We start from the raw sequence: 26,687 nt of genomic DNA on the forward strand, positions 1-26,687 counted from the left end.
GCTGCGGCACTGGGTTTGTGCACTTACGACTGTACATAATAGCTGTGTGTGGAGAAAGAACATGTCTACCTGTCTGTGTCTGGGCTGTACTCCACAGTGCATATGCACATGAGTGTACATACACATGTGTGTTCAGTGTTCTTCATAAGTGTTTGTGAAAATCAAAACTAGTGTTTTGTTTTCTTTTTCTCTTTTTTATTAAAGCTGAGATGAATAGGTGACTATGAAGCGACAATTTACCAGGTCACATGTGTATAACATCTTGAACTACAAGTCAATTGTCCTTCTTTTACCTTTTAGGTTCAGCTATTACTCTTGAAGTCTCTGTGTATGTGACAACTGCCCAGTCGTGTTGTTTACAGGACATCTGCTCGTCTCTTAATCATCTTCTTGTACATTTGGACTCCTACTAGTTCATTCTTGTCTTTTATTCACTTAACCATTTCAGTAGTTCTCTTCATGACATTTCTAAAACAAATGCTTTTATATTTTAATTTGCACTGCAAACCAAAATACATAACTAGTGTTGCCTCCAAATTATTCTCTCATAATTCCAATGGAATAGCTCGTGAAGGACTCGTTAAGTTTAAACTGACACCATTTATCTGGGCTTGTCTTGGATCAGAGGTCACCAGTTCTGCCTCCCATTTTGATTCTAGTGAAGCAACACCTATACTCTTAACCACCACTACCTACCAGAAGCTTATATAATTTTGTATTGTGGTATAAAATTGAGTACATCAAGAAGATATCAATTACAAGTAGCATATAAAAACAATTACACTCCAAATTTGAACAGATCAATATATAATCATGCATAAGTGTTAATCTGTTGTCATGGATGGCCGGGGTCCTCTGCGTTGGAAGGACCAGGGGAGCAAGTGTGGACAGAGCATCACCTCCCCCGGAATGCTAGACAGCAAACCCCCTGGATGGCAGCGATACCTCAGACTCCCGCAGGGCTTCATGGGAATTGGAGTTCATTACAGCCCTATTGGGATCCGGGGGTTGCAGCACAGTGCTGCCGGAAGTGGGCATCTGGAGCACTTCCGGGTGACCTAAATAAGGGACCAGCAGACACTACTGCGGGAGCCGAGTCGGGAGGAAGGAGAAGGAGCTTGTGAGGAGGGGAGTAGAGGCGATAGAAGAGAAACAGAAGAGAGAGAAAAAAGAAAGGACTGTGCTGAGCTGAATAAAGCATTGTGTCATGTAAAGAGAAGAGAAGGCAATAAACGTGTGTGCTTTGGACATTTAGTGTCATGTCTGCTGTGTACATTACCACACCATATATTAGGTAATATAATGTCTAAAAATAATGTGCCCCTCGTTTGGCATGTAGATGATTCTCAGGTGACTTTGAACATTTGATGGCACGACAGCCTAGACAGGACAACAAAGCAGAAGAACATCGGGTGGATGTGCAGCAGCCAGGCCACACAAACTTAGACGAAGCAGCAATCTATCATCAATGACTAGAATTTCTGAGAAATTAAATACATCGTTTTTTCATTTGCTCTTTGGGGTGTAGGAAGAGGCGGTTAGGGGAAGCAACAAAGTGTGAAAGAAAGTTAACAAAAAAGTAACTTTCACACTTTAGAAATCAATGGTGTAGTCAACATTACACAGTGCAACGCTCGATGAGAAAAGCACAACGAAAGTAGGGCAGCCTGTTGACCTAAAATAATCTTGCAAGCAACAATTAGGAATAAAAGAGAACAATTCTCAAAACTGGTAGCTCTGAGGGACACCAACTGAAGAAACGACAAGCTGCAGTTCTGTGGGGACACTTAAGCGAAGAGAAGGAGAGCATGTGTGAAGTGAGCTGGCCAGAGGTGTTAAATGCCTCTGATCCTTTCGATGAGTTTTCTGGGCAGTTTGCATTTTTTTTTTTTTTAAAACTAGCCACCTACTAAGGCCAACCAGCTCAGCCCTCTTCACTTATCAAGTCAAGGGCATATTTCTCATCACACCCTTCAAGTGAATGTGGACAGGCTTCTTTTACCGAGTATTTGGGTTTGAAGATCCCAGTGATGTGACTCTTGAGGGTCTCCAGACTCAGGCCTTTGCTGCTGTCTCTGTCACGTTCCTGGAAGAATAGAACAGTCATGTTAGATCCTGGCCTCTAATGTGCTTCAGAGTACATTTTCAGTCTGTTGTTGTGAAAGTTGACATTGGCTAAGCGTCTGTACTAAAAAAAGCAGCACACAGCAGAGCTTGGCGCGCAGCATGACCTTCTTGTTTCTTTCTGTTCTTCTACCTTAACTAAAATAAACTTTATAAAGTTAAATAATATTTGTAAATAAATAATTTACATTGAATTACCATTTACAGAAAAACGTTATTCATTCATTACTCTCAAGTGGCAAACTTCAAAATTTGCAGCACTCGTCACTTCTTTTGCTGCACATGAACATGGCGTGCTCAAAGGTGTTGCTTCAATGAGTCGCCACTTTGATGAATAAAACAAATTACAGCACAGGGGACTGCAATGTGCATAGACTCAAAAAATATGAAGTACAGCCTGGAACTTAAGAGCACAGGGCTGAATCTCTGGGCCAAAGAAGTGCAACAAACGACCTCTTTCACTTGCCAACACTTCCTTGGCATCCTGCAGCATACTGCTGCTATTGAGAATTATTTTTTCAGCACATGCCTTATAATCTGCAAAATTTTAAGTAGGTGCAAGAAAAACATTTCACTGAAATGTGGAACATTTCATGTGTGTCTCATGATGACTCGTGAATGAAGCTCCTCGCGTTGTTTCAGGATTAAGTTCCTTATGTTAAACTAAATCTGCCAACATCCTCTATTATTATTATTTTCTCTGTGACAGTCTCACCATTTAGACTGCATGGAAACATTAATACATTAGTTATGCCTGCATTATTTGGTGATGTATTTTTATTATATACGTTACGGCCAAAACCCGAAATCGGCCAAAGTACCAAATCAGGAAATGGCCAATGTCACTGTAAATTGACCGGCCAATGTTCGATTTTTTTCCTTGATTTCAGGATTTCTCCAGCCAGTTTGCGAAATGGCATGGGGCGATCGTCCAAAGTCGGAAGAGAAAAGGCATGAACAGTGATTTGTTGCGCACTTAGTAGTGCAATTGCATCGAGTGTAGCCTTGGCCGCCGGTCAGTGATTGGGGAGACGCGACGGTTCGTAGTGAGTTTTCTTCTGTGCCTATGGATTCCAGTGTGAGCAGTTTCTCGGGCAGAATGAAAACTCACTTCTGAATCTGCATCTGCATCTGCAATTTATAAGCATTTTTGAACCTTGAGAGGACAATCTTACATCAGCACATCGAATTTTGGCCAGGGATTTCTCGCCACTTCGTGAAATGGCCGGCCAAAGTAGCATATACGCTCGTCATTTCTAGTAATTCAGACTTTGGCCACACCTCACAGCCAAAATGCAAAATGGCCGGCCACTTAGGGAACTGGCAGAACTTTGGGTTTTGGCTGTAACATATATATATATATATATATATATATATATATATATATATATATATATATATATATACATATATATATATATATACATATATATATATATATATATATATATATATATATATATATATATATATATATATATATATATACATATATATATACATATATATATATATATACATATATATACATATATATATATATACATATATATATATATATATACATATATATATATACACATATATATATATACATATATATATATATATATATATATATATATATATATATATATATATATATATATATATATATATATAGAGCTGTGCAGGCAACACATTAATGAAGTAACATGAAAATGGGGAGAAGTGAAAACATTTTGAACAGCTACGCCATTTAGTTAAACTAAACCATATTTTTGAGATTTTTGTGACTTAATCCCACTTCTAACAGTTTTTCACCTTTTTTATTATTTAACATTAAACAGAATTTAAAAAAAATGTACAGTAGAGCACAGATTAGGGAATAGGATAAATAGGTCATCAAAAATAGATCAGACAAATGGAAGTCACCAAAAAAGTGTAAAATTAAGTATTTGAAACTCATATTTTCAAATGTGATTTATTGTTAGCAGCATGTGTGATCATTCATACAAGCTAATAATGCATTTATATCAAAATAGGTCATTTTATTATTATTACCACGCTTATATTAACTTCACCTGTTTGTTGTCTGGTATAAATCTTGTAATCGATATTTAACACACTTCCTATTGTCCAAATGACTCGAAATTTTGTACACTTACTCACTTCCAATGGCAATGCATGAATCTATAATCAGTTTCACTAAATGATCAATTATTCCATGTTAATTAAGAAATGAAATTTTCATTTGAAGAATAGTTCAAGATTTCACCAATAGATGGCACTAGAAACGGATAGAAGTATCCTTTTTGCATCTTGTATGAAGATGTGTGCATATAAACGTCAAAGGATGTGTTAAAATATTGATTACAAAATTATACTAAAACAAAACCAAGACTAAAAAGTTCAAAATAATATACTATATATATATATATACACATTATATATATATATATATATATATATATATATATATATATATATATTATGATATATATTATTATATATAATATATAATAATATATATATATAAAAAAATCCTTTTTAAAAAATCACGCTTATATTAAGTTAAAAAGTTTACTAAAAAGTAAAAAATAAGTCTCTCCTACATCACTCGTAAAAAAAACAAAAGGTGGGCGCTTTTCAACAATCAACATTCAAACAGCACTTCTTAAAATCTTAGCAAAAGCGCCCACCTTTTGTTTTTTTTACGAGTGATGTAGGAGAGACTTATTTTTTACTTTTTAGTAAACTTTTTAACTTAATATAAGCGTGATTTTTATATGTATATATTATTTAAATGTGAACTTTACTTGATATGCATTAATTTCCCATTAGAAAGCTGAGGCCAATACTAAATACAGTACATACATTTTTGCAATGCAAAAGGTCGCAATACTCAATGGCAGGCCAAAGTCTGCACTTCATCACTTCCACTCTTCTTACCAACAAAATAGCCGTCCAATCATTCATTCATTCATTTCCTGCACCCACATAAGCCAATTCAATGTTGCATTAATCCATGCGTCTTTTAATCAAACAGTATTAAGCAAACCAGAAACCAGCTCTTGTATTACTGGCCACGATCAACTACAGCAGTCCAAATAAAAATCAACAATGAACCCAAGACAAGTCCTTCAGATGGAAGATAAAAAAATAAAACTGAGAACCCTGATCAAAGGCCAAACTCTGCCGAAAACAGACCAGACCGTGAATTTCTCAGCCAATCGCTTTCTCGCAGACGAAGGGGTGAGGTAGGACTTGGAGGATTCCCAGTTCTCTTTCTAGGATGTAGGATGTAAATTTCTAGGGGGTCGCCTGAATTTCTTGCAAAGAGAAGTAATTGGCTTGATGGGTACTGGATGGCATTTCCGTATGCCAGTGTTGTGTGGCTACCTTACCTTGCTACATTCAGTCCACAGTGGCTGTGTGTGTTGAGTTCCCATTACGCGTGAGGTCATAGCTTAGAGGAGCAGCCGGTGTTTAAAAGCTATTCTGCTTCACAGAATGGTTAGATGAGCTGGAAACTGAAAAAGCAGCAAAGCATTGACGTTTAGTTATTGTTAGAAAGCTTGACATTACCCGGTAGCTACATCCACAGATGGCACGTGGATTAATGAAATGCAAAGCCATGGTGACATCTGGAAGGAGGAACTTGTGAGTAGGTGTTGAGCTCTTTATACCCTGATGGAATTTTATTTGCCAAAGACTGAAAAATCTCCTAATACGGTTAACAGCTGGGACCTTTGCCTGTCAGACCCATCTCCTCAGCTATGCACAGATGGCTTAGCGGATTTTGTTTTGAGATTTACCCTTGAAAGTATAACGAGCAATATGTAACAAAATACATTCAATTGCGTTTCTTTTTTAAAGATCAGAATTTGCTATACAGGGGTACTGAGCAAGTGAGAGGCCCTGGTTAGTCAGTCGCCCCGCTCATTTGTATGTTTACACCCACTGGTTCCCTGCCGTTCACACTGAAGGTTCCAGTGCCGACTTATGGTGCTTTGACTTAGCAGAGAGCAAGCTTGCCAAAATATCAATTGTGAGATGACTACTGTATATGTTCTGCTGGTTGGACTCTTCTCTGTGTGAATTTTCCCCTCAAATTGTAGAAAATATTGCTGTCTTCTCAGGAAGCGGATAGATGCACCAAAATGTTTAGAACAAGTGAAAATCACATTTATAGCTGATTAAAGACCCTTAAATCAGCAAGATTAGCAAATTACAGTGTGGCTTATTATCGAGAAAGACAAAAAAATGATCTAAACAGTACTAGCTGAGTGGAAGTGGAACATCCTGTGCTTCTTTTATGTCCTGCTTCTAAAAAAGCATCAGCATGCAACATTTGCATCTTGACACAACTGTATGAAGCAGTTGGCGGTTTTATGCTTTAATGATGCAGCATTGATATGCTAAAAGTAAATGACGCTTTGCTTGTGACACTTCTGTCATCCTGATCATGCATTATGCTACGTCGACCCTGATCATTACACCCTTCATTAAATCCTTGAGATTTTATTAACTGCAGCATTTGTCATATTTTTCTCTGCAAAGAATTACTAGTTATATAGAAGGAGAAAATGTGGCCATAGATTTGTGCCTGCAAAAGTGTTAGTGACTCATGTGATCTACTTAAATTAGGCTTTAAGGGCCAAGCACTGCATTCAGGACGTAGACCACCCTGACATTTCCTCTTCAGCAAAGTAGCACTGAACAGCTCTGGCTTATCTTTGTCAACTGGCTCATATCCAGATGGAAGCAAGCCCAGAGCGCACCCAGCGCCATCTTAGAATTGCTGACTGATATTAATTGAAATTCTGTGTTGTCTTTTTCCAGTTATGTTGCCATTCAGTCTTTCAACCTGTTTCAAACCTTCCCATTTTCACTCGCTTTTGTTTATCATGCCATCTCAGCTTGCAAATAATGTTAAGCAAGAATTAAAGCAATTAGAAGTCATTTGTTCAAGGCCATTTTAGGAGAATCTTGATTTTTCAAAGCAGGCAGTGTTTGTTTGTGTGGTCTCACAAGTATTCTCAGCAGCAAGCTGGTCGTAAAGGAGGCTTTGTCTTTTGATCTTAAGGTTGTTATAATGAATTCAGTGTGGTTAGACCCCTCAGGCCTCCCACTCTTTTTCTAGAGTCAACTAAAACTCATCTCAGTATCAACCGACTAGCTAAGTAATTAGGATTACAAGCCCACTAGAGTGGATGGGAAAGCATTTCACTGAATTCTTTTTGTATCATTTATCCTCACAAACCGTCTACTACAGACACACCTTAGTCTGTAAGTGTGTAGCTGGCTAGTAAAACGCTAAAGCAAGAGTGATGTTTGGTGGTGGCAAGTGAGGCGATCGCCCCAGCCTAAGGGGACCCCTCATGTCCTGTTCGAGCGGAGTTGTCAAGTTATATTCTCCAGTATATATATATCTATTGTCACGCACAAGCGCTTTAGGAACGGCTAATCGACCCGGTTTGCTTTGGAAAAGTCCCAGGGGGAGGACAATGACAGTGTACTAACGTGTCTTTCTTTCTTTCCTTAGAAGGACCGAGGCGACAAAGCCGTAAAACACCCGGACTGTTATGAGAAGAGCACACTTCTGGGTCTACGTATTCCCTCCGATGACCCAAGATGACGTCACAAATCCCAGAATCCATCATACCTATCCCAGCATACCTCACTTCAATATCCGGTCCGCCCCAATAAAATGTCCATCTTCTGTAAGAACGACTGACCAAATATTTTTGTTGCATTATACGGGGCTAAAAACCCCAAACCTTGAACTGTTTCTTGTGTTTATTACGCTGTATATTTGAGATGCTTCGAAGAGGAACCCTTTTAAAATCCCTCTTCAAAGTCAAATTCTGTATATGTACGTACATCTTTGAAAACATTCCATCGTCCACCTTCATCGCCCAAAAAGGTTTGCCAGTATAATCCCTTCCTAAAATAGGTATAGCCCATTAGTTGCTGTTTTAAGTTGGGAACGACTGATGGCTTGTCGCTTATGACTCATTCGTGTCCAGAGAGCTCACCATCATTTCTTAGTCAAGTCTTTGGTTCAGTTTGCTACAGTAGGCCTATTTGAAACAGTGCGGGAAGTGTTTGGTAGTGGAACGAGCAGCAATGTTTTATTATTGGTTTAGCCGTATCGCCGTCAAAGCCATGAGTGGAAGAGATTGTGGCGCACTTTTCTAATAGATTATATCGTTATATTTTGATAAAGTCAGTGTGTTATCTTGCAAAAATTTAGCTGAATATGTTAACATTTTTTTTATTAATTAAATTCACACACAAGTTTATATAGTCCACACATACCGGTAGCAGTGTTTGACGTAACCAGCTCCATGTCGGTTTGGTCATCCCTAGGCCCTAAGGCCACCTCTGTTCTCCAGAATTGTTCTGGGGAGTTCGGAGCCAGCTTTTAGCAATCGATGGGCTCACAGGTGCTAAGGTGCTAAATCAATTGTCCTTTTCACCTTACTAGTCAAGGAACTTTGCCAGCCATATCTTGCATTGGCAAGGTGCATCACTCAGCGGGCACTAAGGGTGACCACATTTTTTGAAGCAGGTGCCATTGACTGATTTATCGTCAATGTAAAAATGTAATCAGGAAACGAGGAATGCGACACTGCACACTGGCACCGAAGCACCACTGTTGGCAGGAAGACTTCATAAGTAGATAACTGCCATGTGATTCACCTTCTAAATAAAGCAGTCAAGTCAAAAAAGTTCAGGATTCAATCAAATTTAACTCATCTAGGAATGCCTTCGCAATGATGCTGACAAGACACTTGTGTGACGGTTATTACATGGTTACCCATTCTCTGCTAAAGTGCAGGTTTAAGCAGCAATAACGATTTCAATAGAGGAGTAGTAGAACTGTTACATTTAATGCTAAAATGGGGTGGAAATCAACACTCCTTTTTTCCACTACAGTATTTAGACTTTGTTCTTACATTTTTCCAACTATGGGTTAAAAGCCCTGATAACCCAGTTCAGTAATCACTGGAATGAATTCGGACCCATCTGGTTATTTCATGTTTGTAATTTAAGTAATCCATATAGTGCTTACGTCTGGTAGAAGAAACCAAATCATTCCTTAAAATCCAAATGGGTGATATGCAGACAGAAATGGATATACAGTAATCCTCCCTAATGACGCTGTTTACAAACAGCATTTAAACAATGAAAAGCATTGACATTTCACAATATCGTTTAAACCAATGAACTGCAGAAGCAGTGTTGAAAAGTCAGCAAAAGGGAAACAGTCACACCAACATGAGAAAAAAGGCGTCAGGCACTTACATCCTTCTGGGACCTTGGAATAAATCATCACTTCACGTGTAATGTAATGGCCCAGTTGAGGTCTTTGACCCCCACTAGAGTTCAAGGGCTTGAAGGAGAGTTTGAGTTCCATCATCATTGACGCTTATGCTTTGCTAGCTTTAAAACTTTAGTTCTAACATAACTCCTGTCACAGGGATGGCAAGTGGCCAAAAATCCCAAAGCTGTCAGTTCAAATCCCAACTTTAAGGCACAGCATGGTCCTGAGAAAGCAACCTACCCTGTGATGGGGCCGATTATCCACCCATTACACTTAAATCCCAGTTTAGGATTGCAGGGAGTCAGAGCTTGTTGTGACGTCAACTCTGCAACTAAGCAGAGAACGCTCGGCACAAAAGTCATTGAGATGTGGTAGAAAAGCTCAACTACTTGATGAAAAATGCAAGCAGACATACAAAGAACGTGTAAATGCCATGAAGATAGCGAGCAGGTTGTCAATTCAACCCCTAACTCTTGTGGAGCTGTGAGGAAGCAGCACACACCACAGCCCCACTTCAACTGCCATCATAAAAAAATATATCCAAACAAATATTGCTGTCTGCATAAGTAATGTTAGCACTTATTGAACAATTGGTCACATGGAATTTAAGAGTATAAAATAATACTAGATAACAGATGAAAATGGGCCTAATGAGGAACTCGTCTCAGCTACTACTCATGTGTAATGCACAGAAATGCAGCGCATAACAAAGCATGTAAGCTTCAGCCTCTAGTTTGCACATTTACTGTCATTATGTGGCCTGCTTCTTTAGCTAGGAATGACATCACCCTACGAGAAGAATCGTACTACAGCAACTTCAGGTCAAGCCAACTGCGATGTGAGGTCAGGTACATCCTGTTCTTAATTTAAGACAAAGCTCAAGATAATGTAGAAAAGCCTTGCAGCAAATAATGCGGTTCTAATGATTTCAGAGATAACCTGTTATGACATTTAGACTTAACACACATGCATGCTTTGAACAAACTTCTAAACTTATAACAGTTTATCTCTCTTGTCAAAGATACAGATAGTATTGTTGCATAGCAATGTCATGTTGTCAGGTACATATTTGTATTTCTAGTGTTCAGTGAGATATGAAGGACAGGCTGTGTGTTCGAGACTGTGGCTGTCAGCAGAGAAGCACAATGAGGCTACTGTTAAGTCGTACCACTTGGTAATACTTTTATAAACTCGTTTACATTTTTTCGTCTGGACATGACACTCTACTCTAGGTCAGTGATTCAAATATCTGGCATGCTGGACACCATTACATTTATATTCATTAACTGTTGAGTTTGAAGTTAACAAAAAAGCAGCCTTAATATTAAAAACCATTAAATATTAAAGGATTGCATTAAATCATTGCATTCTAGCTTGTTAACTTGCTGGAGGCCTGGGCTCAGCTAGATGGCATTTAAAGGCCCCGTGCTGGTCACAGGAGGATATGGCGCAGATGGGGAACAGTTAATGCAAAATATGGACAATTGTTTTATTAAGTGATACAACCTGATTCAAGAAGTGGCCTAAATATATCCTATTACAATAGCAAGAGACATAGCAGGGAGGGGAGAACCTTGCTTTTTAAATAGAAGTGTAGCACACCAAGCATATGAATGACAGGAAGTATAGTGAGGCAAGTAGCCTAAGGGGTGAATGCAATCTGATCCGACCTTGTGATAGTGCTTTGTTTCAGAACTCAGTGTGAAGTGTTGTGGCTGCTAGAAAAAAATGATTTGAGCATGCAAGAATGCATTGGATCATTAATCTAATGAGCCAAAAACAGTTTCACAATGTTTATTAACCAAGCCCATCTGGAAAGAAAATAACAGCATCAGACGAGAAGGATTTACTGCTGGGAGGCTCAGGCTTGGCAGGGGGTGGCCATAAATTCAACACAGCACAGGTTAGTCTCAGGTGACTCATCTTACAAGAACTACAAGAGCACTCTTATGAAGTATGGGGTCGTGAGATGTGCTGGAGAACGTGGACCCGACAAAAAAAGGCATTAGTTAAGAGAGCAACATGTGACAGAATCACCATGGAAGAAAACTTGTGTGGTCTTTTCAAATTTACAGCAACTGAAAAAAAAACAAATAAATGAAAGCCTTGGAGCAGCTTGCCATTCCTACAGAGTGAAATGGAATTTGCAAGAAATGCTGGGAGGCAGGAATCATGAATGATATTAAAAATACAAAGAGATTGTGCTCCCCTGGAGGTAAGGGCAGGTTAAGATTCTGTAGGATTCAATGACTGTTGATAGCACCCTGCCTCCTCTGACAAATGAGTTAAGTTATGTAATGTAACTGTATTGTCAGAGATAATAGCAGCAAAAGCAGCAGCAGTGAGTGTGCCGTAGAAGGCAAAACACATACAGGAATGGTTAGAACTGGCTGGACTGGCATGCAAATCAGCTGCTTGCTTCGAGGGCCTGTTAGAGGACATCTTATAAAAACCAGACTCCAAGCCCACACAGTAATTGAGCAAGCGTCCGTCTTTACAGTCGGCAAGTGAAAAGTAATCCATGAGAAGATAAACTATTTCCCTTCTGATCATATTGAGCTGGCAGTGCCTCACTACAGTCTTCTAAAACTAATGCATGATCAGCTTACAGGCTGGATCCTTCATGCTTCTGAAGAACTTCTATCAATATATCACCAAGTATTCAAAATCCCCATCCCTGCCAAGAAACACAGGGCTGAAGGTTAATGACAAGCAATGAGAACTCACGATCGATGAGTTGGACTGCAAATCATCATCTAGCTTGATGGCGGGAGGTGGATCTCTCTTTCCAAGTTCATTGAGTTTTTCAGACAGTTTTGCCCGCTGAGCCTCAAGCTTCAGACGAAGCCCATGGGTAACCATGATTTGCTGCCTTCCATCCTGCAGGGCACTTCTCTTGCTGAATAGGTACACCCTAGAATAAAAAGAACATGTTGACTAAAAATGTGCCTAAAAGTGTCTTCTCCTATGGCTTGTAACCATCGGGGATTTGTTATCATATTGCAGCTACTGCTCTTGGGTGGTTTACTTTTGCCCAGTGAATGTTTTTAACTCTTATTGTTGAACGAACAAGATATATTAGACTCAAGATGAAGGTTCGTCACTGAGCTTTAGCCCAGTATGTTCTATCATGTCTTAATCACTTTTAATGATAAACATCAAACTAAAAATTTAAAATTTCAAGCACAGTTGAGGAACTTTCACCTGAAACACTGCAGTAAAATTTAAACCCCCAAGACCTTGTGTGGTTCGCCAGGGCAGTGGTTTACTATTGTGGAAGAATAATTTTAGGGTAACATGACATTCATCTTAAATAGCATAAAGTCTTAATAAATGACAGAAACCTGTTCAGACACATCAGGAAACCAGATAAAGGTCAAGTGAACAATAAAATGTGCATTGAAATATAAGAATTGGTTTAGGAAAAATACTGAGATGGTCACGTAAATAATGTACCAGAAGAAAGGTTGATGTAATATACAAAATTTCCTGAAGGATGACTAAGAGATGACTAAGAAATCAGCAGATGTCCTATAAATGAGAATGGACAGTTGTTATATGCACAGAAATTTCAAGGGTGGTGGTGAAACTCAAAGGTATACGAAGAACCAGAATATAATATAGCAGACTTTTCTCTCTGTTATAAAAAAAAATCTTGTGACGAGATATGATCTTCTGAAGAGAGACACTTCAGAGAGGCAGAGACACTTTCATTTCACGCGACATGGTCAAGTCACGTCATACTGACTTCCATTGAGACAGTGACCTAGGCAAGGAAAGTAATAATCAGCCCAGAACAAGTGGAATTGAAACCCTTGCAGGTCCAAACGGGGTCAGAAATAAAAGACAAAGAGTTAAAAAACAGTAGAGCTTCATAAAGACGTTCAAAAACGTTGGTATCTTACACATGCAGAGCAGGTTACAGATTATGACAGCAGTGGAATTCGAAAGGCTCACAAAAACCTTGGCGCGATATATGCAGAGCAAGTTCAAAAATACGACAGAACTAAAATTTGAAAGTGTCAAACAAAAGAGAGTACAGATTGCATTTGTGCAACCTGAAATTATTACTAGGTGAAATAGAGATTGAATATATGGACATAAGTGATATGTTGGAACTATGTAGATATTGTAAGGCTTTAATGTTTAAGTCGGAGACTTGTAGATCGTCTAATAAGATGTTTAATTTGTACCACACTATCTTGATGTATTCAGCTTGGTTCTCATTCAGCATTAGGTTAGAGTGAGGGCCTACCACTCAGAAGAGCTCTGATCTATATGTGCTTATTGAGTTGGCATGTGAAAGGGCCCCAAGGTCCTCATCTTGACAACCATTCTTGCCAATCATACATTTTACACTTCGGTGTTTTCAGGTGAAAGAGACAGAAGTTAGGAGGATCAAGATAGGCAAACAGATCCATGGATCAGGAGATGCCATAAACAAGATGGGCAGTATAGGTAATTATCTTCTTGAGGGATCAGGATGAAGCTGGAATAGGTAGATGAGCAGAGGTAGTTGGGACTTCGGGCAGTAAGGGTGGACCATCTGAGGGAATAATAAAATCAAAGAATGCAAGAATAAAGGTCTGCAGCCCAATACTCAATGAATGTGCTGCGCCCAAACTCCCGTTGAGGAGTGCTTTCAATGATGGCTATCAGAAAACTGGCAGAGAACAAAGTTGTCAGGGCCATGAATAATGCAAAGGCATAGGAATATTGTAACTACTGTACATTCATTTGGGGCTTTTTATAATGCCATTTATGATAGTCACCATTTTGAATCATGTGAACTGTCACTTATGTATACGTGCAAGTTGTAACACAGATCTAATAAGGCAACATGTTTAGGATGGCACATGAATCCACATTAATTTAGTTTCATGTTGTTTACTTTGATAGTACAGTTTTCCAGTGATTAAATTTCAAATCCAACAACTCAGCTGTACAAGTGCATTTAAAAAAGCCTGTAAACGCCTACAAAAAAGCTTCAAGCCACCCTTGTTATCTTTTCTAAAGTGCTGTCCTTGGCACAGATCCTTTTCTTTACCTATTAGAGAAGGAATAAAAAGTGCCATGTCAAAGTTGGAAAAAAAATAAACAAATATTCCATAGCAACTAAATTGGCACATCTCGCATTCACACAGAGTACTCATCTGGGCATGTTGGCTGTGTTTCATGGATATTGCTATCATTTTAATGAACAATACAATTGTGTGTGGCTTTGAATAATTCAAGATTTGGTCAAAATGCAGTAAATATAAAGTATACTTGTACAGGAATGCACCATATTTAGTATGTTCAAGTTTACAGTCATGTATGCAAAGTAAAAGGAAATTCTTCCTTGCATGTCTTCCACAGACAACTGCAGTGATACAAGACCAACAACAGATATTAAATACCAGTAACGGTGCACTGCATGATAACGTGCAGCGAATACACTTGACTTATAGTTTTCATCCTCTTTCTCTGTCTCTGTTTAGCCTTCATTTGCTCAGAGGTTGATGTGCTTGCTGCTTCCTGAGCAACTGTTCTTTTCTCCACCCTAGCGGCTCGCTTCTTGTCTTCTTTCGTCGACATCTTTTCACATTAAAACTGATTAAGTCAGTGTTTGTGTTGCAATCACTTTGTACGTTTTCCTTAATTTTTCTCTTAAGCAGGCACATAAGTCTTCAATCTGCCTCAAGAATGATTTAAGATATGAAGAGGTAGTGGAAGTGAAAGTGAAGATGGTAGGGAATGAGAACGGCACCTGTACACATGTGCCGCACGGCCGCCCTGCTGAGCGGGGCTGAGAGTTGATTCTGCAATAAAATAAAATAAAAATAAAAAGAGGAATAACTTTGGAGGTCAATCATCACCCCAAAAGCAGATATTAGACGTCACGTAGTATATGGGTACCATCATGGTCCTGAGCTGAGGAGGTGCCGTACCAGAATGACATGCAGCTATGAGTATAGACACCAGTGTGCTCCTGTAGAAAGTCGTCAGCACTCATGATGGCATCCTAGCTTTACTCAGATGGCTACGTCAAAATAGTGTACATTATATGCACATAGTTGTAGTGTTCCTTGTTGCTCAATGGTCAGAATTATTAATCTGAAATTGAGTGCTCGCTCTTAAAAATATAGATTTTTAATCATTTTTCATTTTTGGGCACTACACACTCTCTGTCATCTGATACCTGCAGAAAACACTTGACCTCTTTGAGGTGAGACAGGCACTGGGTGGCAGTGAAGAGTTACCAGACAGCTGGGAAACTACAGCAGTAAGGGTGACGGCAAGAAGTGTGCTTGGTGTGACATCTGGACAGAGGAAGGAGGAAAAGGAAACCTGGTGGTGGAATGAGGAAGTACAGGAGAGTATACAGAAGAAGAGGATGGCAAAGAAGAAGTGGGATAGTCAGAGAGATGCAGAAAGTAGACAAGAGTACAAGGAGATAAGGCGCAAGGTGAAGAGAGAGGTGGCAAAGGCTAAGGAAAAGGCATATGATGAGTTGTATGAGAGGTTGGATACTAAGGAGGGAGAAGAGGACCTGTACCGGTTGGCTAGACAGAGGGACCGAGCTGGGAAAGATGTGCAGCAGGTTAGGGTGATAAAGGAAAAAGATGGAAGCATACTCACAAGCGAGGAGAGTGCGTTGAGCAGATGGAAAGAGTACTTTGAGAGGTTGATGAATGAAGAGAATGAGAGAGAGAAGAGGTTGGATGATGTGGAGATAGTGAATCGGGAAGTGCAATAGATTAGCAAGGAGGAAATAAGGACAACTATGAAGAGGATGAAAAATGGAAAGGCCGTTGATCCAGCTGACATACCTATGGAAGCATGGAGGTGTTTAGGAGAGATGGCAGTAGAGATTTTAACCAGATTGTTTAATGGAATCTTGGAAAGTGAGAGGATGCCTGAGGAGTGGAGAAGAAATGTACTGGTGCAGATATTTAAGAATAAGGGGGATGTGCAGGACTGCAGTAACTACAGGGGAATAAATTTGATGAGCCACAGCATGAAGTTTTGGGAAAGAGTAGTGGAAGGTAGGTTAAGAAGTGAGGTGATGATTAGTGAGCAGCAGTATGGTTTCATGCCAAGAAAGAGAACCACAGATGCAATGTTTGGAGGATGCAATGCTCTGAGGATGTTGATGGAGAAGTTTAGAGAATGCCTAAAAAAGTTGGATTGCATCTTTGTGGACCTGGAGAAAGCATATGACAAGTTGCCTCGAGAGGAGCTGTGGTATTGTATGAGGAAGTCGGGAGTGTCAGAGAAGTACGTAAGAGTTGTACAGGCAATGTATGAGGGAAGTGTGACCGTGGTGAGGTCTGCTGTAGGAGTGACGGACGCATTCAAGTTGGAGGTGGGATTACATCAGGGTTCGGCTCTGAGCCCTTTCTTATTTGCAATGGTGATGGACAGGTTGACAGACGAGATTAGACAGGAGTCCCCTTAGACTGTGATTTTTGCTGATGACATGGTGATTTGTAGTGATTATAGGGAGCAATTTGAGGAGAACCTGGAGAAGTGGAGATATGCTCTACAGTTGAGAGGAATGAAGGTCAGTAGGAACAAGACAGAATACTTGTGTGCAAATGAGAGGGAGGTCAGTGGAATGGTGAGTATGCAGGGAGTAGAGTTGGCGAAGGTGGATGAGTTTTAATACTTGGGATCAACAGTAAAGAGTAAAGGGAATTGTGGACGAGAGGTGAAAAAGAGAGTGCAGGCAGGGAGGAATGGGTGGAGAAGAGTATCAGGAGTGATTTGTGACAGACGGATATCAGCAAGAGTGAAAGGGAAGGTCTACAGGACGGTAGTGAGACCAGCTATGTTATATGGGTTGGAGACAATGGCACTGACCAGAAAGCAAGAGGCAGAGCTGGAATTAGCAGAGTTAAAGATGCTAGGATTTGCATTGGGTGTGACGAGGATGGATAGGATTAGAAATGAGGACATTAGAGGGTCGGCTCAAGTTAGACAGTTGGGAGACAGTCAGAGAGGCAAGATTGTGTTGGTTTGGACATGTGCAGATGAGAGATGCTGGGTATATTGGGAGAAGGATACTAAGGATGGAGCTGTCAGGGAAGAGGAAAAGAGGAAGGCCTAAGCGAAGGTTTATGGATGTGATGAGAGAGGACATGCAGATGATGGGTGTAACAGAACAAGATGCAGAGGACAGAAAGATATGGAAGAAGATGATCCGCTGTGGCAACCCATAATGGGAGCTTCCAAAAGAAGAAGAAGAAGAAATGTTCAGAAAAATGGTTGGAAGAAAAGAACCGGAATTGTTACACATTTTTGCAAATCTCCACAAAACTGTAGCAACTACTATGATAGGGAGAAGTAAGGGCTACTACTAGGTTGTGACAATATTGACCTTCATGTTGGAGACTAGGAAGCCCAGTAGAATTTTGGGGTTTTCCGCAAAGACTTCTGCATTCTGGATCTTGATTTCAAAAAAGGAGCTCTGAATTAATAGCACCTTGAGGTTTCTGGAGGGGCCAGCCAGGCAGATTTTCCAAGAGGAACAGGACTAAAGCATGGAGGGGCAGGAATGGTGAGAAGCAAAGGAGTAGAGCACAGAGGGACGTAAGGAGAGAGTAATACACAGGGATGCTCCAGGACATGAGCAGAATGAGAACATGGCAAGCTGGGAGTGATCAAAGGGCAGAGAGAGTGAGATATGAGAGTACAGAGAAAACCACAGACACAGGTGGACAGAACACAGGGATCATCAGGTTTCTTGCTTTGGTAGAGTGTCATGTCCCTAACAAATGCAATGGGATGGACAATGGCAGGGGCTGCAGTGGAGCTATAGAAAATCCTCTTGGGCTTACCTGGAAAATCCAAGGCTGTTCATTCTGATGGCTATAATGGTTAGCACGTCACTGTTATTAAATTAGAGATGCAAATCTGTGTAAGTGCTCTGAGCCAGAACTCAATGCATTGAATTGAACGATACACAAATGAACACGATGCAGCATGTAGTGAGGACCACTGAGAGCAACATAGGGGTTTCCCTCTCCTCGATCCAGGACATCTTTCAGACATGCTGTCTGTGTAGAGACTATGCCATTCTGGAAGACGTCTCTCACCCATCACACCTAATATTTGACCTCCTGCCATCAGGTAGAGGATACCGCAGCATAAGAATCAGCACAGTCAGATCATATGACAGTTTCTTTCCCCAAGCTGCCAGATTTTTGAGCTCCTATACGTCACCTAGTGCCATATTCCTATAACATTCACTCAATTATGCACTGTCATGTTACACTTTACTATGGATATTAAGCATTGTTCGAGCTGTATAGTCCTGCATCTTTTGTTTTATTACATTGTACTGTTGCTCCAGTTTTGGTAATGTTATGGTGTGTATGTTAAATGTACAGTATGTTGTTTTGCCACTGGGGACTGTAAGGAATGAAATTGTGTTCAGTCATACACTGTGTATGTGAATGAATGACAATAGAGTTGAGATGAGTTGAGTTGATGATCTGAGAGCAAGCTGAAATCAGATAGGACAAACTATACAGAATCTGGTTAATATTTTACACTTCCTCACGGTTCTCTATAAACACTTTAAGACCCAGTGGCTGTTGATGTTTGTACAATGGATGTTGCAAAAGTGTAAGGCAGCAGTAAGATGTCCTAGTTAGTGCAGAACTGATGGATCAGGTAGAGAAGATGAAACATGGTGTATTCTTCATGGCCCACAAAGCAATTAGATTTAGAATTCACTTTCTTCCTCCTTGCAAAGCAAATTTTTGTGTAGACAGAAAAAACAAAATGTCTTTTTATGTTACATGCTCTCAGTATTATGAACTTTGAACCAAGTGTAGTACTTTGGCAACAACATCCACATTGGCACTGTCCAGTGCCTTCATGAATTTGTAACTCAGCCTTTTGTAAGGTCAGCAAACAAATTGTGTTTTTCAATAACAGTAAAGTCATGAGCATCACTAGGCCAATTCCTGTCAAATATTAATACATATATCTCTACTTCTATTCTGTCGAAGAATGAAAAGGATGTTGAAGGACTGCAGGTTTGATTTAGTGGAGGAGGTCAAGGGTGCTGAAACAGTGGGAGACAGTTTTGATAAGTAGTGAGGTCACTCACATAGTTATCATTGCCAAAGTGATTCACCTGGTAAGTACAATACAATACAATACAATTTATTTTTGTTCAGCCCAAAATCACACAAGAGGTGCCACAATGGGCTTAAACAGGCATTGACTCTTTAAGAAGACAAGAAAAAACTCCCCAAAACACCAGGCAGTTCAAAAAGAGACCCCTTTGCAGGTAGGCTGGGTGTGCAGTGGGTGTCACACACGTGCAACTAGGAAGACGTTGTATGGACCAAGCAAAGGTAATTCCAAGCCAGGCCAGGGGGTGGCAGGGTGCACTAAACCTTCTCCTGTTATCTCTACAGACCAGCCGCAGGAAGACCTGTCTGATTTAAAACAGATGACGTCACTTCTGGTTCCGGCACCTAGAAGATTATCACTTCCAGCACCTACTCTGACTAATGAAGAACATCACTTCCGGTTCCCTCACATCACTTCCTGTCCTATCCCTTAAAGCCGGCATCTTGACAAACCATCGTCGGTTCTGTTTTGGACTCTGTATAGAGAACATCTCTGTACGTATCAAAGAATCTTTTGCAGCCAGGAATAATATACGGGTGGCTGCCCCAAACTTTTTTAAGTGTGTCGAGTCATTTCCTTTTACAGGGGTCAATACAATACAATACACAATAAGTGATGTAAACAGTGGGCTATACACTACCAGTCAAAGGTTTAAGAACACCTCCATTTTTTCCAGTTGTTCTTCAAATTTAATCAGTTGAAATGTATGGTTATGCAATGGTAGCACTGCTGCCTCGCAGTAAGGAGACCCGGGTTCGCTTCCCGGGTCCTCCCTGCATGGAGTTTGCATGTTCTCCCCATTTCTGTGTGGGTTTCCTCCGGGTGCTCCGGTTTGCTCCCACAGTCCGAAGACATGCAGGTTAAGTGCATTGGTGCTCCTAAATTGTCCCTAGTGTGGACTTGGTCTGTGGGTGTGTGTGTGTGTGTGCCCTGCAGCGGGCTGGCGCCCTGCCTGGGATTTGTTCCTGCTTTGCACCCTGTGCTGGCTGAGAGTGGCTCCAGCAGACCCTCGTGACCTTGTAGTTAGGATATAGCAGGTTGGAAAAAATGAAAAATGAAATGCAATGAATGACCTAAAACAGTGAAAATGTAGGCAGTAAACTGCCAGAGGTTCTAATTTAAAGTTTAAGTTAGCAAAAACTAAAAAAAAGGGAATTTCAGAATATTACAAATGGGTCTTATTCAGGGAACAACTAATAGGTTACAACCTACAGATAATCTGCAGCAGTTCAAGCAAATGAAGCCTTGCAAATTGAAGCAAACAGTTTACACAAGTGTCCCAACTTCTGTTGATTACTTCAAAACCCTCTGTCTGTCTTAAAGCAGAGGTGGAACAGACTGTGTTACTATACCTTCTATACTTTAGAAAGTTGTAAATTCCAGGAATAATGGAAAGAAAACAGCAATTAACAAATTAAATGAGACATTATTACCCTTAGGGCGGCACGGTTGCGCAGTGGTAGCACTGCTGCCTCGCAGTTTGGAGACCCGGGTTCGCTTCCCGGGTCCTCCCTGCGTGGAGTTTGCATGTTCTCCCCGTGTCTGCGTGGGTTTCCTCCCACAATCCAAAGACATTCAGGTTAGGTGGATTGGCGATTCTAAGTTGGCCTTGGTGTGTGGGTGTGTTTGTGTGTGTCCTGCGGTGGGTTGGCACCCTGCCCGGGATTGGTTCCTGCCTTGTGCCCTGTGTTGGCTGGGATTGGCTCCGGCAGACCCCCGTGACCCTGTATTCGGATTCAGCGGGTTAGAAAATGGATGGATGGATGGATTATTACCCTTAGAAATGTAGGCCTTTCATTTAAAAAAATTGCAAAACAATGAAAGTGTCAGTGAACCGAGTGATGTTCTTCACAATCCAAAGGCAATTCTAAACTAGAAGAAGCTCTGATAGGATGAGATCAGACAGATCCTAAGTCACAAGCCACTCAGAAGACACGTTTCTGAGGGTCAGCACGTCACACCACAACAGCTTCAAGCACAGCTTAACAGTAGTTGATAAAAGCAAATCTCAGTTTCTACTGTGAAGAGGGGACTGTATGCTGCAGGTTTGACAGAACAAGTAGCAGTAAGAAAGCCATTCCTTAAAGGACAAAATAGGGCCTTGAAGTGCCAGCTGTGGACTACTGCAGACTGGAAGAAGACATCATAGCTCGATGAATCCATCCATCCATTTTCCAACCCACTGAATCCGAACACAGGGTCACGGGGGTCTGTTGGAGCCAATCCCAGCCAACACAGGGCACAAGGCAGGAACCAATCCCGGGCAGGGTGCCAACCCACCGCAGGACACACACAAACACACCCACACACCAAGCACACACTAGGGCCAATTTAGAATCACCAATCCACCTAACCTGAATGAATTTGGACTGTGGGAGGAAACCGGAGTGCCCGGAGGAAACCCACGCAGACACGGGGAGAACATGCAAAGTCCACGCAGGGAGGACCCGGGAAGCAAACCAGGGTCTCCTAACTGCAAGGCAGCAGTGCTACCACTGCGCCACTGTGTCGCCCGCTCGATGAATCAAAGTCTGAAACCTTCAGTTCATCATAGAGGGTGTTTGGACGCCATTGAGTTGGTTTCTCAGTGTTTGACACCAACTGTCAAACATGGAGGAGGACATGCGATGGTCTGGGGTTCTTTTGCTGGAGAAGGAGTTGGTGACTTGCACAGAGCGACTGGCACTCTGAATCAAAAGGGTTACCACAGTTTGGTTGTTATATCAGCAAACGGTGGCTACTGTGATGAATCATAAACTTGAAGGAAATTTTGTACACTTAATGACTCCTTGACTTATTTTTTTATTTGCCATTGTTTATTTGTTCTGTGGCTTCATTTCATGAAACATTAAGCCATCAAACTGCATGCATTTCCATAAAGACTGAAAAAACTGAGGTGTTCTTAAACTTTTGACAAGTAGTGTAAGTGCAATAAAAGTTGGATTAAAAGCTCCATTTTGTTCACTTGGACTCTAAACACTTCTCAGCACTTCTAAACGTAGACAATGTCATTGAAATGCAAGGTTTGTCCTTCAAGATAGAGAGAACACACCACGACTCTGCTGAGGGAAGACATGACTCCAGTCAGACCCCCCACCTTTATTACTCCAACGGTCCTAAACAATTATGGCAGATTAAACTGAACAGCAGAACTTCATTTGGGGGCATTAAGCGTGAGAGGAGATTTCAGGATTCACGAGTATTGAACTGTATATGGTTCACGACACGTCTCAATAGTAATTTCGAATAGATAAAAAAAATGATTTTGAAATCGGAAAAAAAAACGCATTTTATTCCTTGGCATGTCTTTTAGAAAAATCCAAAATCCTCTTGTTATTTTACAGACATCAGCTCTTATTATGATATTCCAGGTGGGCGTGAATTCGCCCACCAGACAGCATGGAAATGATGGCAAAGTATGGCTGAACAGGTGGGTTCAAGCAAGCCAAGTTTATCCCAGTGAGCAGCAAAACATTTTTCATAGGCAGCTCAGCAACTTTGCTGATGCCCAGCTTGATTTCCTCACCTCTGCCCAAAGTTGGCACTCTTATCTTCATTTTGTAGTTCCTGTTCCAGCTGGTTGACTGTTGCCTGCTGGGTGTTCAGCATGCTGTTAATATTTACCAGCTCTTCTTCAACTCCTGTAAGCCTGAAATTAGATTATTGAAAAATGAGACTGGAGATGGGATGCAGGATTTTATAATGCAGTAAAAAAAAAAAACTGTGTTCTTTGCCCTTTATAGTCTTGGGGTCTCATTTATAAAACTTTGCATGGATTTGAGCATCAAAGTATGCAATCTCCAAAAACATAGGTCGACAAAAAAAAATCTGATTGATAAAATGTATCCTTTGTAATTCACAGTCATCTTGTAAGTGTGCAATGCGTGAACTTGACGTGAATGCCACACAGTAGCCACCCTGAAACAATCATATATGGACTGTGCTAATCACTCTCATACATAGGCAGCCATGATGCTTCAGAACATGTAATGGCATGATTACAAGATAGGCCATAAGAAAAACGGAGGGTTCAGCCAGTTACCCTACCAACAGGCCAGGCATCACCTACAGCACCATCAGCAAGTTTTCTGTTGAAGCTACTTTGCCTCAAAATAAACTAATTTCTAGGTTGATCCAGATGACCAAGTCACTATGTTTGTCAGTTTCATCTTGGCATGACAGACGACTTGTCACTGCCTACAGGTAACAAAAGCAGCCTTATTATTGCTAGGTGCCCTCATTGCAATACGAGTGCAGTAAAGTCCTCCAATTACTTTAGAAGAACTGGACGCTGCTGCAAATATGTTGGCAAAAAACAGGTTATGTTTTATGTGTGTGCAATATAGAAACTGAATGTGGCACCGCGTCAGTCGGCATGATGGATCTGTAGCTTGGCTGAAATATTCCTGACCTCCCTGAGAAGTGACAACAGGTTGTCTTTATGAACGGATGTAAAAAAAATAAAAAGCAAATACGCAGCATGGGCCCTTTTAAATGGGAACTGAAATAGAGGCTATGCATCACACTCACCACTTCTGAGTTAGAATCATTCATCACTTCATAATAATAGCCTGGCGATATGAATTATTATACAGGCGAGTCATAATTTAGCTGATTCTGCTGCATTTCCCTACTTGATGAAGGGCGTTATCATTTCCCAGTTTCTCTGAAACACTGCATTTGCATCGGACATAGTTGCTGTAAATATGCGTGTGTTCTCCCATCATGTTTTCTTTATGCGTGGAAAAATGCATATGCACCTTTTGGGCATCTTTTCCAAATGTGCAAACATTATAAATCTGACCCCTGGAGTCTATTGTTAATGCCTCAGACTGTCTAACTGCAATAAACGTCTCGTAATTTCAAGACCTAAGACCTAATCTTACATACTACGCTATTTGTGCATTTTTTTTTTTGCACCAGTTCTCAAACAAATTGAGAATGCTGCTTCAAGAGTACTGAATGAAACAAAAAGCTGAGTTTGCATTCTTGCCCGATAATGAATCCTGTTTTAAACTCTTTGGACTTACAAAGCTGTAAAGCATCAGTACCTGCCATCTTTACCCAACCCAACCTAACTATCACTTTCCGGCAGTTTGAAAGCCTGGCTAAATGACTTTTGGCAAATGTTCACTTAGCTTTGAGACTGTGACTCCCTGGAGCTCACTTGCTAGATTTGCTTTTGAGACTCCATCTGCTGCCTCATTCAGACTGATGCTTAACACCCACCTGTTCTCTCCTACTTTCTAAACTGCACTCCCTACCTTAAGGCCGGCTCCTGTATTATCTTGAGAAGTGCTGCCTGTGTTGAGCAATGCACCCTCTTTACTTCTTCACTTCCTCAATATTATTTAAAGTCACCATATATTTTAACATGCCATCTCTGTAATGTTTGCTTTTGGTATGCATTTCATAACTGTTATTTTATTTGATTTCGCAGAGTATAGGTACAGACAGTGAACAATCTTGTGCATACTGAAGCCAAACACTTTGCAGTCAAATGTCTTCTAGCACTCGGCTAAACTGCCAACTTCACATAAAGCATAGTGACATTTAAAAACAATTGAAGCCAATCTAACTGCTCTCGAAGTCACACAATTGCACTCTCAGATGCAGATCATCCTGCTTTATGGTGCCAGTTCTCCCCCACAGCTTTATGAGGGTCTTTATATTTCCAAATTACAATCAAAGTTGAACGGAAATCAGACAAAGACATTCCAATTAAGTGTGTCAAGGCTAAATCTTGTCTGTATGGGCCCCCGAGTTGCTTAATATAATGTTAGGTAGCACATAGGTCTGTTTTTTCACATATTTCAATATGTTATTTTTTGGACCATTGAGTCATTTTGAGTGTTTTTAGTGTGAAAGTTTCAATATTAACTAAAGGTTGGTTGGCTAACTATCCACTTTACAGAAATGGGTCTGCTACTGACCACTAGATTAATGAAATTCTGACTGCAAAGATGGTTTTGCAGGAAACATTAAGAGATTAGCTGCTAAGTTTTAGAAGAGTCAGTCCCTGTGATGCTGTCTGCATACGCAGGTTTTATACCAGCATCACGTAAAAACAGAACATCTTCTGTAGTCCTGAGGCATTCATCAAATTCTCTAAGCTCACCACATGCCAGTTGTTGCATTTGAAAAAGAAGACATCAAATGCTCTCCCTTCATTTTTATGTGTGACTGCCCTATATGAGGATCCACTGCAATTTTGCCTTTTTTCAGTTCCTATCCATTTTCATGCATGACTTTTCCTTAGCTTCAATCCGTATTTACCTGACCTGAGCAAATGCACTGATATTTCACCCTTCCCTCAAGATAACCTTGACAGCACACATTGCAGGAACTGCATTAAAATGGCTGCCTGAAATTTCAATGGTTCATCTAGATGTATAATCACGGTAGCACCTTAAGTATGGTTTCTGAGTGTTAGGACAGAAAGTCTACAGTACAGGCTCAGGACGTACTTGTGCTGTATTGTTTCCAGGGTGAGCTCATTCAGCTCAATTTCTCCAACTTGAAGTCTTTCAGTATCTTCTACTAGGCTTGCATCAAATGTCACAACGGGCGGCACCTCTGCAACAGACCTACAAGACAAAGGTGAGAATGGAAATAAGTGGACGGGCACAGCTTTAGCTCCTGAGACCAAATTGTGAGTGTAGTTAAAAAAAAATGGAATTTGTACTCTTGCGTGAGTGTAGTGTTTGTTGCTTTCTCCAGTCAGGATTCCTCCAGTGTACCACTAACCATGAACGTTTCAAAGCACACCACACAATTCTTTGTTTTTATTCTTTTCAGGTTATGTTTTAGGGGACAATGCAAGAGTGTTTCATATTGTAATGGGCAGCCGGGAAAGGGAAAGGCCGGGAGAAGGAGCTTGCACGGGGCCATACTTCCCTCGGGACGACAGTGGGCAGCCTCCTTGGCTTGCTACACTGCCACAGAGCGGGAAAGCTCAACCCTGCTGTGGCCCATGGGCACCGCCAGGGTGCATGTGGAGAACGGCTGAGCCCTCCTGTGCAGGGCTGCCGTCACACCCGGAAGTGCAGCTGGATGATGATCATGGAACAGCTGGAGCACTTCCGGGTCCTCTATAAAAGGAGACAGCTGCCACAACTCC

At 40.8% G+C, this 26,687-nt stretch overlaps 1 protein-coding gene across 1 annotated transcript in view; it reads right to left on the reverse strand.

Moving 5' to 3' along the window:
• Positions 1-26,687, reverse strand: part of fes (FES proto-oncogene, tyrosine kinase) — a 155,518-nt gene that overhangs the window by 68,036 nt on the left and 60,795 nt on the right. The window contains exons 7-10 of the mRNA XM_039773045.1: positions 26,035-26,154; positions 23,094-23,216; positions 12,164-12,350; positions 2,003-2,086 (exon numbers count right to left, since the gene is read on the reverse strand). Of these exons, the coding sequence (XP_039628979.1) occupies positions 2,003-2,086; positions 12,164-12,350; positions 23,094-23,216; positions 26,035-26,154 (514 nt within the window). The remainder of the gene's footprint in view (positions 1-2,002; positions 2,087-12,163; positions 12,351-23,093; positions 23,217-26,034; positions 26,155-26,687) is intronic.

Source organism: Polypterus senegalus, chromosome 12 (assembly GCF_016835505.1).
Source record: "Polypterus senegalus isolate Bchr_013 chromosome 12, ASM1683550v1, whole genome shotgun sequence".
Taxonomy (NCBI): domain Eukaryota; kingdom Metazoa; phylum Chordata; class Cladistia; order Polypteriformes; family Polypteridae; genus Polypterus; species Polypterus senegalus.